The 11,845-nt window shown below is 35.8% G+C and overlaps 1 protein-coding gene across 2 annotated transcripts; it reads right to left on the reverse strand.

The window, feature by feature from the left end:
- Positions 1-277: 277 nt before the first annotated feature.
- Positions 278-5,721, reverse strand: LOC130415644 (CMP-N-acetylneuraminate-beta-galactosamide-alpha-2,3-sialyltransferase 1-like). 2 transcript variants are annotated; one of them, XM_056741479.1, is made up of 7 exons: positions 5,678-5,721; positions 4,366-4,793; positions 2,589-2,782; positions 1,841-2,020; positions 1,558-1,603; positions 1,340-1,459; positions 278-1,066 (listed from the first exon to the last, which is right to left on the reverse strand). In XM_056741479.1, exons 2-7 carry the CDS (start codon positions 4,681-4,683, stop codon positions 899-901), a joined length of 1,026 nt encoding a protein of 341 aa, XP_056597457.1. In that variant the 5' UTR covers positions 4,684-4,793; positions 5,678-5,721; the 3' UTR covers positions 278-898. The 2 variants fall into 2 exon arrangements, with proteins under 2 accessions (XP_056597457.1, XP_056597456.1); XM_056741478.1 differs by lacking the exon at positions 5,678-5,721 and adding an exon at positions 5,183-5,368.
- Positions 5,722-11,845: the final 6,124 nt, after the last annotated feature.

Consider the following 11,845-nt stretch of genomic DNA (forward strand, 5'->3'; position numbering starts at 1 on the left):
GACTTCAACAATATGTTAAAAAATTAGGAAAATATGACAAGCATATCGCACAGTGATATTGAGAAACGTCAAATTCAGTTGACCGACTAGCCACCTATGGTGGTGTCAGGAAGACGATAACAAAGCAGGAATATTGGAATACAAAAAATGTATGTGGGGCATTTTTGTTTCGTAATCAAATGGCAAAAAAGTGATTCACTTATACGCTACAGGAGATCAACCTGCGATAATTTTAAAGTATAATATATATATAAATAAACAACACATCTACATAATATTCACATTTTATGCCGTTTATTTGTATATTCCAGATGTAAAAATATTATATAACTTATGTGCAAAAACAGCTTGACATAAAAAGACGTCTTAAAAACTCAATGGCATTTAAATATTATAAATTGAAATATTTCCATTGACAGCAATCATTATTTTCATGTTTAAGAACACTCAAATTTCATCATAATTTATATTTACTTTATTTTTTACATTTTCACTTTTGTATTCTGAATAATTTTACTACTCATGTTTATATGCCAGTGTAGGCCTACTGCAAAGCGTCCTTCACTTAACTTTCAGTCTTCCCTTCCAACAATATCGATTACTGACCAGTTTGGTCCATTAAAAAACTCTGCAAATAGAATATGCCTCCACCCAAAACCTACTTTCGAGTAGCAAGAATCCAGCAAAACGACATGTCCACTATCAACATTTCCATCTAAAATAATAGAAATCAAAGCAAGTTGTATTTAAGCTGCAGCTATTCTGCTGAACAAGATACATTGTGATACAAATATGTGATAATGGATCATTTAAGTCACAAGATGATGGAAGAAACAGGTCTGGTGGATAGTATGGAAGATTCAGTTCATGGGTGAATAAAATTAAACAAATCCGCCTTTTACTGATATCCTTTATAGATTGAAATCTTATTTCTCTGAAGAAGTTCATGCATTGTTTTGTTTTCAAAGTCTCCACCATGCGGGCCTGCTTTAAAGTGAGTATTAGTTTTATCAAAGTAATGATGCCAGGCTCCACCACTTGAAGCTCCGAATCCGAAAACATTCACCTGTGTATTATAAAGAGCGATCAGGAATGCTATTCAATGTCATATCACTGAAAACAGATTCAATTCGTAAGTATTTTCAATTTTCATGTGGTCAGTTCCTTCAAAATACAAAGAAATTATGCAGCTTCTTTTTTTGTGTCCTTCATTTGTATTGGATATATGGGGAAGTATGCATACAAAATATCGTTATGTGTTATAAAGATTAATTTGCAAGCCATTTACAAACTGAAACTTCCCTTTTTACAAATAGAGAAACGGCAGTAGTAGTTTTACCTCATCACAGATGTGCAGGGCAAAAATTAATGTTATGAAGCCAGTGGATGGATATCTGCCATGTTTCTGCAACCAGCTATCATAGACATGTTTTATAAATCCAGGGTGGAGGATCATCACCTAGATAAAAAATGTTTTGCATCAGATTGTGTGAAATGTATGCAGTGCATGCACTGTCCGTTTTTTTTTTGCATAATCGCTCGGTCTGAGCTACTCACCTTGTCCTCGTTTGCATTTATGGAAGGTTTAACTGGCATATATGTGCTGTGGAACAAATAGAAAACAGATCAATTACATTTTGGGCATTTGGCAGACGCTTTCAGCGACTTATTGCTTTATCCTATACATTTTACATAGGTATTTGCAATCCCCTGGGATCGAACCCACAACCTTGCGTTGTTAGAGCAATGCTCTTACCACTGAGCTACAGGAAAGCTGTTTTACGCAAGAATTCTGCAAATTATTTATGATATATTTCATAAATATAATTCAGATACTAACCGTCTGATGTGTCTAGTTGTGAAAGTACTTATGAGCCACTGCATATCCTGAATTTTAAAGGGAAAAAGCAACAGGTGGGTGTTGTTGTCCAAATCTACAGCGCTCTCAGGATACAGAATACGGTGGGTGGTCTTAGAGCCCACATCCTTCTCATAGCCTTTTGTCGGACCCTTATTTATCCTGAAATAATTAAAGAACAAATGTTATGAGGTCGGGGAAAATGTTAAAATGTCTTACGTAGAGTCTGTTGTGACAGTGTTTATACCGTTTGAAGGGAACGTTTTGGTAATATATTATGTTTTACCACTTGATCTTCAACTCATTTTGTTTAATGTTGACAAAAATTCGGCAGCCCCACTTAGGGCATCAAGCCTTAACTTGACACATGTTTCTGAACTACCTGACCGGTATGTCTACTTTTATTTCTCATTTGATATGAAGCTAAGAACCTCAGTAGGTCTACAGTGTGGGAATGTACACACTAGGTTGAATTCGGAGAAAGCTATTTACATTTAATTGTCTAGCACACCCTCATTACCATTTTAAACTTTATCATGTACATCTGTGCAAACTTGCTCTACCTGATATTGCCAAGTGAGAGATGTCGTTGAGTCAGCATCATTGTTTACTCTGGGAAACATTCTAGTCATATTTGGGGGTACAAGTGATGAATCATTCTCCCTAAGTTGTCTTTGCTCCAGTCTTTGTTACATTATTCAAACTTGTCAAAGAAAATTCAATGTAGTACCTAATAACAACGTCGTGAAAATCTATAAGAGGACCATATCGGGATCCGAGGAGGTTCCCAGAGTTTCCCACCACAGCGCATGTTCTGCAGCGATCCGGGCCGGGGTCCGAGTAGTGGTCTTCATCTGGAAAGAGCGTGAACAGCTGGTCCACGATTTCTGTGTAGTTGACTTTAAGAGATGAATGTTGCAGGCCCTGAGAAAATATCAAGACATAGCCTTAGGTGGAAATATTTTGGAACCGGTTTCCTTGGCAAAGAATAAATGTGTGATAAGATCGTTATGTTAACAGCCTGATTTATACTGACAACGAAATTAAAGGTTTTGTTCTTTGGGTGAAATATTACATTTTACCTTACAGAATATGAAATGATTTAGATACATGGTAAATATTGGAATATTGCACATTCTGAAAAGCTCTATATAAATAAACTTGAATTGAATTAAAAGATGTATATAGCCTACAGTGTGTTAAGGTCTCTAAATATCTAAATTACAACAGATGTGAACATGGGCGCCGTAAAGGGGTGGAAGGTTAGGACGATTCTAAGGGCCCAGCCTGATTCAGGGCCCAGAAGAGCAGACCCGCTTTTTATTTTCCTATTTATTTTCTCTTTTTAATACATACATTAAATGTGCTAGGGCCACTCGTGCACTAAATGTGCATTTTTTCCGTTTTGACCATAGATTTATTATTTAAAAAACAAATAATGTAATTACTCTTTCAGTCACACCCCTCCCTGCTCCCTCTCACAATGGTTCATTCCACCTGCGCTGTCCGAGCTACGATCGCTAGTGTGACGTCTCTTGCTTATTAGACTTGTTATGATGCAGCGCAGACAGTGACACACGCAGGCAAGTCACATCAAAAGTCAGGGCATCAAAAACGGAAAGAAAAGAAGTCAAGAGAAGACAGAGAACGCCAAAGTCGACAGTATGTCACACAGTTTTTCAAAAAGAAAGGTAGTTTGCCCTATTCCTGTATTCCAAAACTTATTTTTGTTGCTACATGACCTGCTTTTATCTAGCTAGCTTAGTAAAATAATTACTGAATTATGAACACAGAATCAGCGGCTGCTGCACACCCACGTCCTCCTTCCCCCACGTCCCCGTCTTAATCAGCCGAACAAGGTGAGCCTGAGCGCGAAACTTCGCGAAGATTTTAGGCTCTAAACACGTCTTATCTACTGTATTCGCCACATGATGATAACTTTCCAAAACAAAAAGTAATCTACACGCTTCTAAAACGACAAAATCAGTTTGCCGTGTCGTGTGTTCTGTGAAGTGACAGTGCTGCTGCTACGATCGATGCTGTCAAACTTGACGTTCTTAATATGAATAAAATGCCCCAGAAAATAATAATATAAAATTGAATAAAACGTGTCTCTACTGTAGCTGGTGTTTCCTGATTGAGCAGTTTGACCCAGCTAAAGCTTGTTCATGTAAAGTATATGTCAATATGTGTACATAATGTTCTGTTGTGCTTGCAAATGCAATTGAGATAATAAATGTCCTCCCTTTTATGTAAACAAGTACATATTTCTATATTTTTTCTTGTTTTTGTAGGCTTTGTACTCATCCTAAACATTTTAACTATGCAATGTGCTAATTATCTTTTTTATAAGTATACAGGGCATGTTTATTGGGTTTAATTTTATCTGTAAAAAATGTAGGGGGCCCAGAAATTTTGGTTTCCATAGGGCCCAGAATTTCTTGCGGCACCTCTGGATGTGAAGCTAAACACTGGTTTATCACAAAATACATTCGAGGTAAACTTACCATCCACCATCTATAGATGTCTCTGCGGAGCACGCTGTTTTTCCTGTTGAGTAATGTTGGAACCGTGGGGTTGTGACGATAAGCAAACCATTCATCCCCTCTTATGTCCATTACGCAAGTCTGACAAGAGCATGAACTTTCCATGTCTACATTTTCCGGTTCGACGCTGAAAAGCATCGGTGAGGTTTTGGTATAGATAACAACACAGGTCGTAAAGCTTAAAAACATGGTGATGTAACGAAGTCCCAGTCTATTGAAGACGGTCATCTTTTTTTTCTGTGGTCCTAGAAAACGTATTTTGTTAATGAAAATATACATGTTTTTGAAGGACCAGCTCTTGCTTTAGATCCGTTCCGTTCCTCTCTTGGAGATGATTTTTTTATGGGCTGGTCATTTCCTCTGACGCATGATATGTTTCAGTCAAACACCTGTCACAGAAGCAGTACACATTTCAGTCGAATTTGATAGTGCGGTAATAAATCAATATTAAGATATAGGCTTGACGAAGTGAATTTGACTAACAACCGAAATGTAAAACAAAGACACATGAGAAAAACGGAAATGTACAGTTATTTTTTTTACATTGGGATGACTCTCAAAATGTCAAAATGACCATGTATTCATCCGTAAATGCATACTTATCGAATGAAGCACAACAAACGAGAATGGTTAATTTCATAACAATAATAAATAAAAATAAATACAAAATTAAACAATCGTAATAATTAAAAGAACACCATCAAAAACGCATAGCTAACTTCAGTTTTAAATCGAGTTGCCTTTTTAAAAAAGCACATTGTTAAAAGAGCAATCTTACCTAGTTTATGAGTACATGAAAATCGACTATCCTCAAATTTTGTGATATTTTAAGCAGGTCCTGTAAAATTATAGGCTGGTCATCAGACGAGCTTTCAGGTTGACTATCTTCCCGATCGCTTGGGAACTAATTGTGTAGAGCCTATCTATGTCTCGCCGAGTTGAACTGGTTTAACCCGTTATAGCCTAATGGGTGTTTAAATATTATAGATCCTGACATTAAGCTTAATCAAATGATGTAAATTGGCTGCAATTTTACTTTAATTTGACTATAATAAACATTCCAACGACTCATCAGATTAATCAAGCACATGACACGAATAAAATTTCGTCATGGCTTGAAAAACGATTCATGTGTAGAGTAAAGATATATATATATATATATATATATATATATATATATATATATATATATATATATATATATATATATATATATATATATACACACACCCCTTATAATTTTTATTATAGGCCTAGTGAAAGATAAACTGACCATATGTTTTGTCTGAAACTGCGCTCCCTCTCCCACTCCTTAATTCGGTCCCTATATGGCGAATGGGATTTGAGTCCACTATATGGGGAGGAAGTGAATGAAAATGAGTCAACTATTTCGGATAGACGGACACTGACGTAATAGGATCTACGTCTGACAGTATTGTCGCGAACATTCATTTGCGGTTATATAACACCGTGGCTTCATGGATTGCTTAATAAAATGGTAAAGTTAAATTCTCGTTATTTGTCACGTTATTGTATTCGTTTTTAATAAAGAGAACAAAACACGTATCAGCCACGTTTATTTATTTAACGTTTATTTCGTTTAATAACATTATTTAATATACTTAAAATAAAGCACCACTGGCTTTAACATCTATTTAATCTGTTTATTCTCAAAAACACGAAAATAACTGTCAACAAGAACACAAGTTTACTTGCATTCGTGGCATTAATGGTCACTCCCTCCAACTGATTCTAATCAAGCGGTCGTCACTTGTTGAAGGCTATCAGACATATTGGGTGAGAGAGGAAATTCGTTCCGGACACTACAGATTTCAAACAAACACGCATGCGGGCACTTGTGTACACACACACAGGCGCGCCACCCGCACAAACCAGTGTAGGGGACCGATGACGTAAAAAGTGTTTATTTAACTTGTTAAAAGTTGTCAGACAGCGTTTTGCTTGTGCTTTAGTGGTTTTTACCAACTTCTTCAGGTAAAGCGCGTAGATAGCCTGTGGCCGGTTCAGCCCAGCGCGTGGTTTTGCTTTGTTGACGCAGCTCGTCTGTGTTTCTGGTCTATCTGTCCTGCGACCGACAGAATATAGAAGCACATTCAACCGAACGACCAAAGCGTTTCCCAAACACTGTCACTGTTACAGACTGCCTGAGCATATGAAAATTGATGTAGTTTGTCTGTAAATATTCGCATAGTTTGTTGCCCAGACGGACAGTTGTGCTGGATGATTCACTAAAAGTAACATTGAAGTAATCTTTCATAAACAGAAAATATGTAAATGAAAGCCGCATTTTGTTGTAATCAGGTTGATGTAACAGTTAGACGACGCCATGAATATGATGACAAGCATATGAAGAGTTGACTTGCAAATAATAACTTGTACAAAAGATGTTCAATAATATATTATTAATAATATAAAATACAGCTCACAAACACAATAAAAACATGATCTAAAAAAAGTTAAACTGAGATATCTGTTTTTCCAAATAAACTATTAACATAGAGTGGATTTGTTTTTTTTTAATTATTTTTTAATGTTTTTTAAAAGTTTTGTAATAACAATTGTACCGGACCTTTGATGTTGACTAGGATTCATATTCGGACCTTTGAATGTAAACTTTGAGAACAATTTTCACAATTTTCCGGATATGGAAGGCCAAGTGGGTCTAATATCTAGTAGACCGTCAACAACAGGTATTTCACACGTACTCAATGTGTAGTTTAACTGCGTTTTTTTTTTAAGTTTAGCTTTGTCTGACTAGAAACAAATTCAGCAGGTGTTATTATATCAACATAGAGAGTGAACTGGTTCACAACCTTCATGTCTCATGATGTCAAGAACCTTGAGGAGCAGACCATTTGAAACTCTCTTAAACTTGTGAAGACGATACAAAAACAGCATTCAACATAAGCTTAAACAACATTAAGAAAAGTAAAAATAAATAGGTAGACGTGAATATATAAATACTAAACTTCCATCCATCCATTTTCTACCGCTTATCCGAACTACCTCGGGTCACGGGGAGCCTGTGCCTATCTCAGGAGTCATTGGGCATCAAGGCAGGATACACCCTGGATGGAGTGAAATACTAAACTTAATATATATATATATATTAGTGGTGGGCATAGATTAATTTTTTTAATCTAGATTAATTCCAAGATTAATCTAGATTAATCTAGATTAAAATGGCTCATTTGAATTCTGCCGAAGGCATTCAGAATATGTGTGCTACCCAAATAATGACTAAAAGTAAGTCTTTGAGAACGGGTTTCTCAAGCCAGGTGGCGCATTAGACCAGGGGCTCATCTCCTGTTTCCAAAATGCATCACAAACTGCTTGAGAAAGCTGTTCTACTATGATAATTGGTGATGAAAATTAAATTATGTTCAAGAAGATGAACTTGTGTTTACTTCCGCATTAGCTAAGGGATGATTTGCGTTTAGGTGGTACTTGAGACTGGAAGAGCTGCTACAGTACATTTACATTGTCATTTAGCAGACGCTTTTATCCAAAGCGACTTACAAAGAGTGAGGGAGCAACAAGCGATATGTCATACAGGAGCCATAATACATTAGATCATCTCAATACAAAGTTACTGGTTTCAACTAAAGCTAGACCACTACCTGTTGAGAGAATTTTTTTTTTTAAACCAATTCCGCATTGCACAAGGTGCAAACAACCTTAGTCTTGTCGATGTTTCCATTGGGAAGCTTCTTAAAAATTAATATTCCCTGAAGCAAACCCGGCGGCTTCATAGCTGCATCCATATTAGCACTTCACGTTTGATGCGGTAATTTCACAGTAACGTTATGTTGTGTTCAGACCAAACGCGAATGGCGTGTCAAGCGCGAGTGATTTATATGTTAATGCAAAGAGCCAATAGACCTACTTGCTGCGCGAATCGCGCGAATGAAGCCCTGGTTATGAGATGATGAGGCGGCTTCTGCTTCCGCGAATGACGCGAATCACGCGAGTTGAAAAATCTCGTTCTCGCCCCGTACACTGCAGTTAAGCTGGTAAACATCCGCGCTAAAATATCAAGGCGAAAGTCATCATAGCTTGCGTAGTATAGACCCAGCTCACAACCCAACTTTGAGAATAGATTAACGGCGACATTTTTTTTATCGCGCGATAAGAGTCTCACTGCGTTAACACCGTTAACGCCGTTAACGGCCCACCACTAATATATATATATATATATATATATATATATATATATATATATATATATATATATATATATATATATATATATATATATATATATATAAATAAGTTAAGACAAATTTTAAAGTATAAGAAATAAGAGTATAAATTTATTACACAAATCAGTGGACTCAAGTGAGAATTGAATCATTTCAAAGAAAATACACACAAGTCGCTGTTAAGAAATTCAGATAATACGATCTATCAGTGGTTAAACTATGGTTATTAGGGGCCAAGCCCGAAGCGGCTATGGCCACTTTTGTTCTTGTTTAAGATCTATTAATATTATTACTAATAATACTTGTTTATGTCTGTTGTCACAAAGTAAATTGCAGGTTTAACACTGTTCCCAAAAAGTATAAAAGTACGTGTTTCCTGAACCAACTCAAATCACAATTTTCATTGTTACAAAGGAGCTGTATATGAGACATATTGATTATGCAAATCAATTTAAATATGAAACTTTAAAAACAAGAAAAAGGTGAAAACACAGAAGACAGACATAAACGCACACGTACTTACACAAACAGACATAGACAAGCACGCGCACACAAAGTCACGCACCCACATTGAAAGCACACATTTAAGATAAAAGAGAAAGACACAGGTCAAATATTAAACAAACCATAAAATCCCATATGCAATATTAATTATGTAAAACTTTAAAATTCTAATTCTAAAGCAGCCCCCTCGGCCGGGCAAATAGAGCAAAATAAGTATGGAGATCATGTAATAAGTAGATTTTCATATTCTATTCCATTTTTTTATGTGTTGTAATATACTACACTATTTAAAAACTCTGAGTATTTAATTATCCATTAGTTTCTTCAGCAGTACCTCAACAAGCGGTGCAGTAATGTTGAGTCAATCCGTGTGCTTGCAATGGCCACATTTCTATATCCCAGATTTAAGACCCTTGGGTTTGACAACCAGGATCATGCCTGTGACGCTTAAGGCTGTTGATGGGTGAATGTGCTTAAATTATCTGGCTAACCAGGGGGCATGCTTCACAAGCAGAAGCATCAACATCTCAGGCATCTGCATCTCAGAATCCACCTTCCTATGAGGACCTTTGAGCTTCTGGATAACAGCGATTAGAGATACATCAATGACGCAAACCTTCCCCGAAGAGAGGACCCTCTCAAATACTGGCAGACCTAGAGTACCCCCATCTACATTTTTTAGCTATCAATTATCTCCATTACACCCACCTCTGTTCCATGTGAACGTATATTTTATGATGCTGGGGATGGGATTTGTGGAATATAAAAAGGAGCCGCTAAAGCCCCAGCACAGCAGAACAATTTTTTTTTTGAATTAATATATGTAATTGCATCTGTATTTGTGCATTTGTGTTTTTTTATTATGCATGTTCGTGTTGGAACAGACAAAAAGGTACAATGAAAAAAAAGACGCATAATTTATTGGATTATTAAACATAATATTAAGAAGGTGAAACAACAAAAAATTATCGCAAATACGAATTAAAATCCGAAAGATTATAATAACATTTCAATGAAAAAAACATCTGAGTGACACAGTCGGTGTAGAAATTTTGATTGACCACCAGATGGCGAAAAAAGAGTGTACGAAACTGTAACTTCTTTCCCACTGTTAAATAGTCTAAATGTTTAATTGATTATATAATTTGATTGACAAATATAGATTTTTAAAGTCAGTTCAATTTAAAATACTGAAGGTTTCTAACTTAGGTTTTTGTTTGTTTTTTACAGTGTATTTGCCGATCTATTATTAAAAGACCTATTGTTTTATGAAAAGACTTTAAATACCACAGAGGTTGCTGGTTGAATCTGGCGGTCTAACACAAATAACAGCTCTAGGCTATTTCTGCTATTCTCGCTATATTGTTTAGCTTTTTCCATTATATATATATTTTTAAATGATGTGACTTCTTCATTTGTTATTTAGATTTATGGTAGCCTACTGCTTTTTATGAATATAGGAAATCTTAGGTTTATGTGGCAGTCACTCCAAATCCACTGACATCAGAGATCAAACACGGAAAATGCGCTTTTTGGTTCAAATCTGTATGCACACCCAGTATGAAGTGCTGTCGTTTGCACTCTCACAAGTTCCTAGCCCTTTACAATAATAGTCAACATATTAGTCAACATTTACAACATTTAGTCAACAATAAAGAAGCAGTTAAGAAAACAGAGTTAAACCGGTTATACCGGTTAAGGTAGATATTTAAAGAATAGTCTTGTTCTAATTCAATTTTATGTGCAACCTGAAAACCAACTTTTAAGTGGCAAGCAGTTTATGATCTCTTCTTCTTGCCCCTTGTGTTGTGGTCTAAGACTAAAATTGTTCTGCTCTGCTTTTCCCATCATTATAATTCAAAGTGCTGTAAGGTGTGACCAATTTCATTTAATTTGTATGCGGGTTAAAGAACATTTTTCTGCCCAAATTTAATGTGAGACTCTTCCGTCTGCCATGTCTAAAATCTAGCGGTACCCAGTTTATATACCAGCCAGCAATTATTGAGCTGTTTGTGGTCATTCCAGTAGGAGGACAGTCCCTTTTTTCATAAATTTTCATATAATCATAAATTATATGGTACCAGTTGAAGGCTTTTGAAGATGATGTGGGATTGAAATCAACTGCCTCCGATATTTATTTCTAATGTGCCAGGACAGTCATTACAAATCTTTATCAAGAATCACCAAAATATAATTATTATAATTATAAATTATATAGGGCACAGTATTTTTGTCATTATTTAAAAGAAATATTAGTTTTATTTACAATACAAAAATACAACATGCCTTAAAAACTTAGTTTCTGTTCACTAAAATTAAGCTAAACTTTTTAGCTTCTGACCTTTTGTGTCATTCCCTGAAACAGCGAAAGTGACTCTCCACGAGCCAAATTTTAAAAACTTCTGATTTAGGCCATGGTTATGTACAGGACATGGCTGACGTCTGGTTTTCTCGCTCTGATGTTTGCCCTCCATATCTGTGAATATGGTAAATCATTGATCTTCAACAAGCCTTATTTTGGGTGAACTTTTACTGTTGTCTTTTACGGTTAATGTTGAATTGGGTGTAGGCAAGGCAAGGCAAGTTTATATACAGCACATTTCATACACAAGGGCAATTCAAATTGCTTTACATAAAATGATTGACAGAGAGAAATAAGAAGTTTCTTTAAAATGCAAATTATTTAATTTCACAAACACAACTTTTGATTTTAA

Source organism: Triplophysa dalaica, chromosome 25 (assembly GCF_015846415.1).
Source record: "Triplophysa dalaica isolate WHDGS20190420 chromosome 25, ASM1584641v1, whole genome shotgun sequence".
Lineage (NCBI taxonomy): Eukaryota > Metazoa > Chordata > Actinopteri > Cypriniformes > Nemacheilidae > Triplophysa > Triplophysa dalaica.

Coding starts and splice junctions, on each gene's coding strand:
- LOC130415644 (XM_056741479.1), bottom strand. CDS start 4,683: ATGTATATTTTCATTAACAAAATACGTTTTCTAGGACCACAGAAAAAA. Junction 2,783..4,365: donor ACATCTATAGATGGTGGATG/GTAAGTTTACCT, acceptor ATATTTTCTCAG/GGCCTGCAACATTCATCTCT. Junction 1,604..1,840: donor ACAACTAGACACATCAGACG/GTTAGTATCTGA, acceptor TTTGTTCCACAG/CACATATATGCCAGTTAAAC.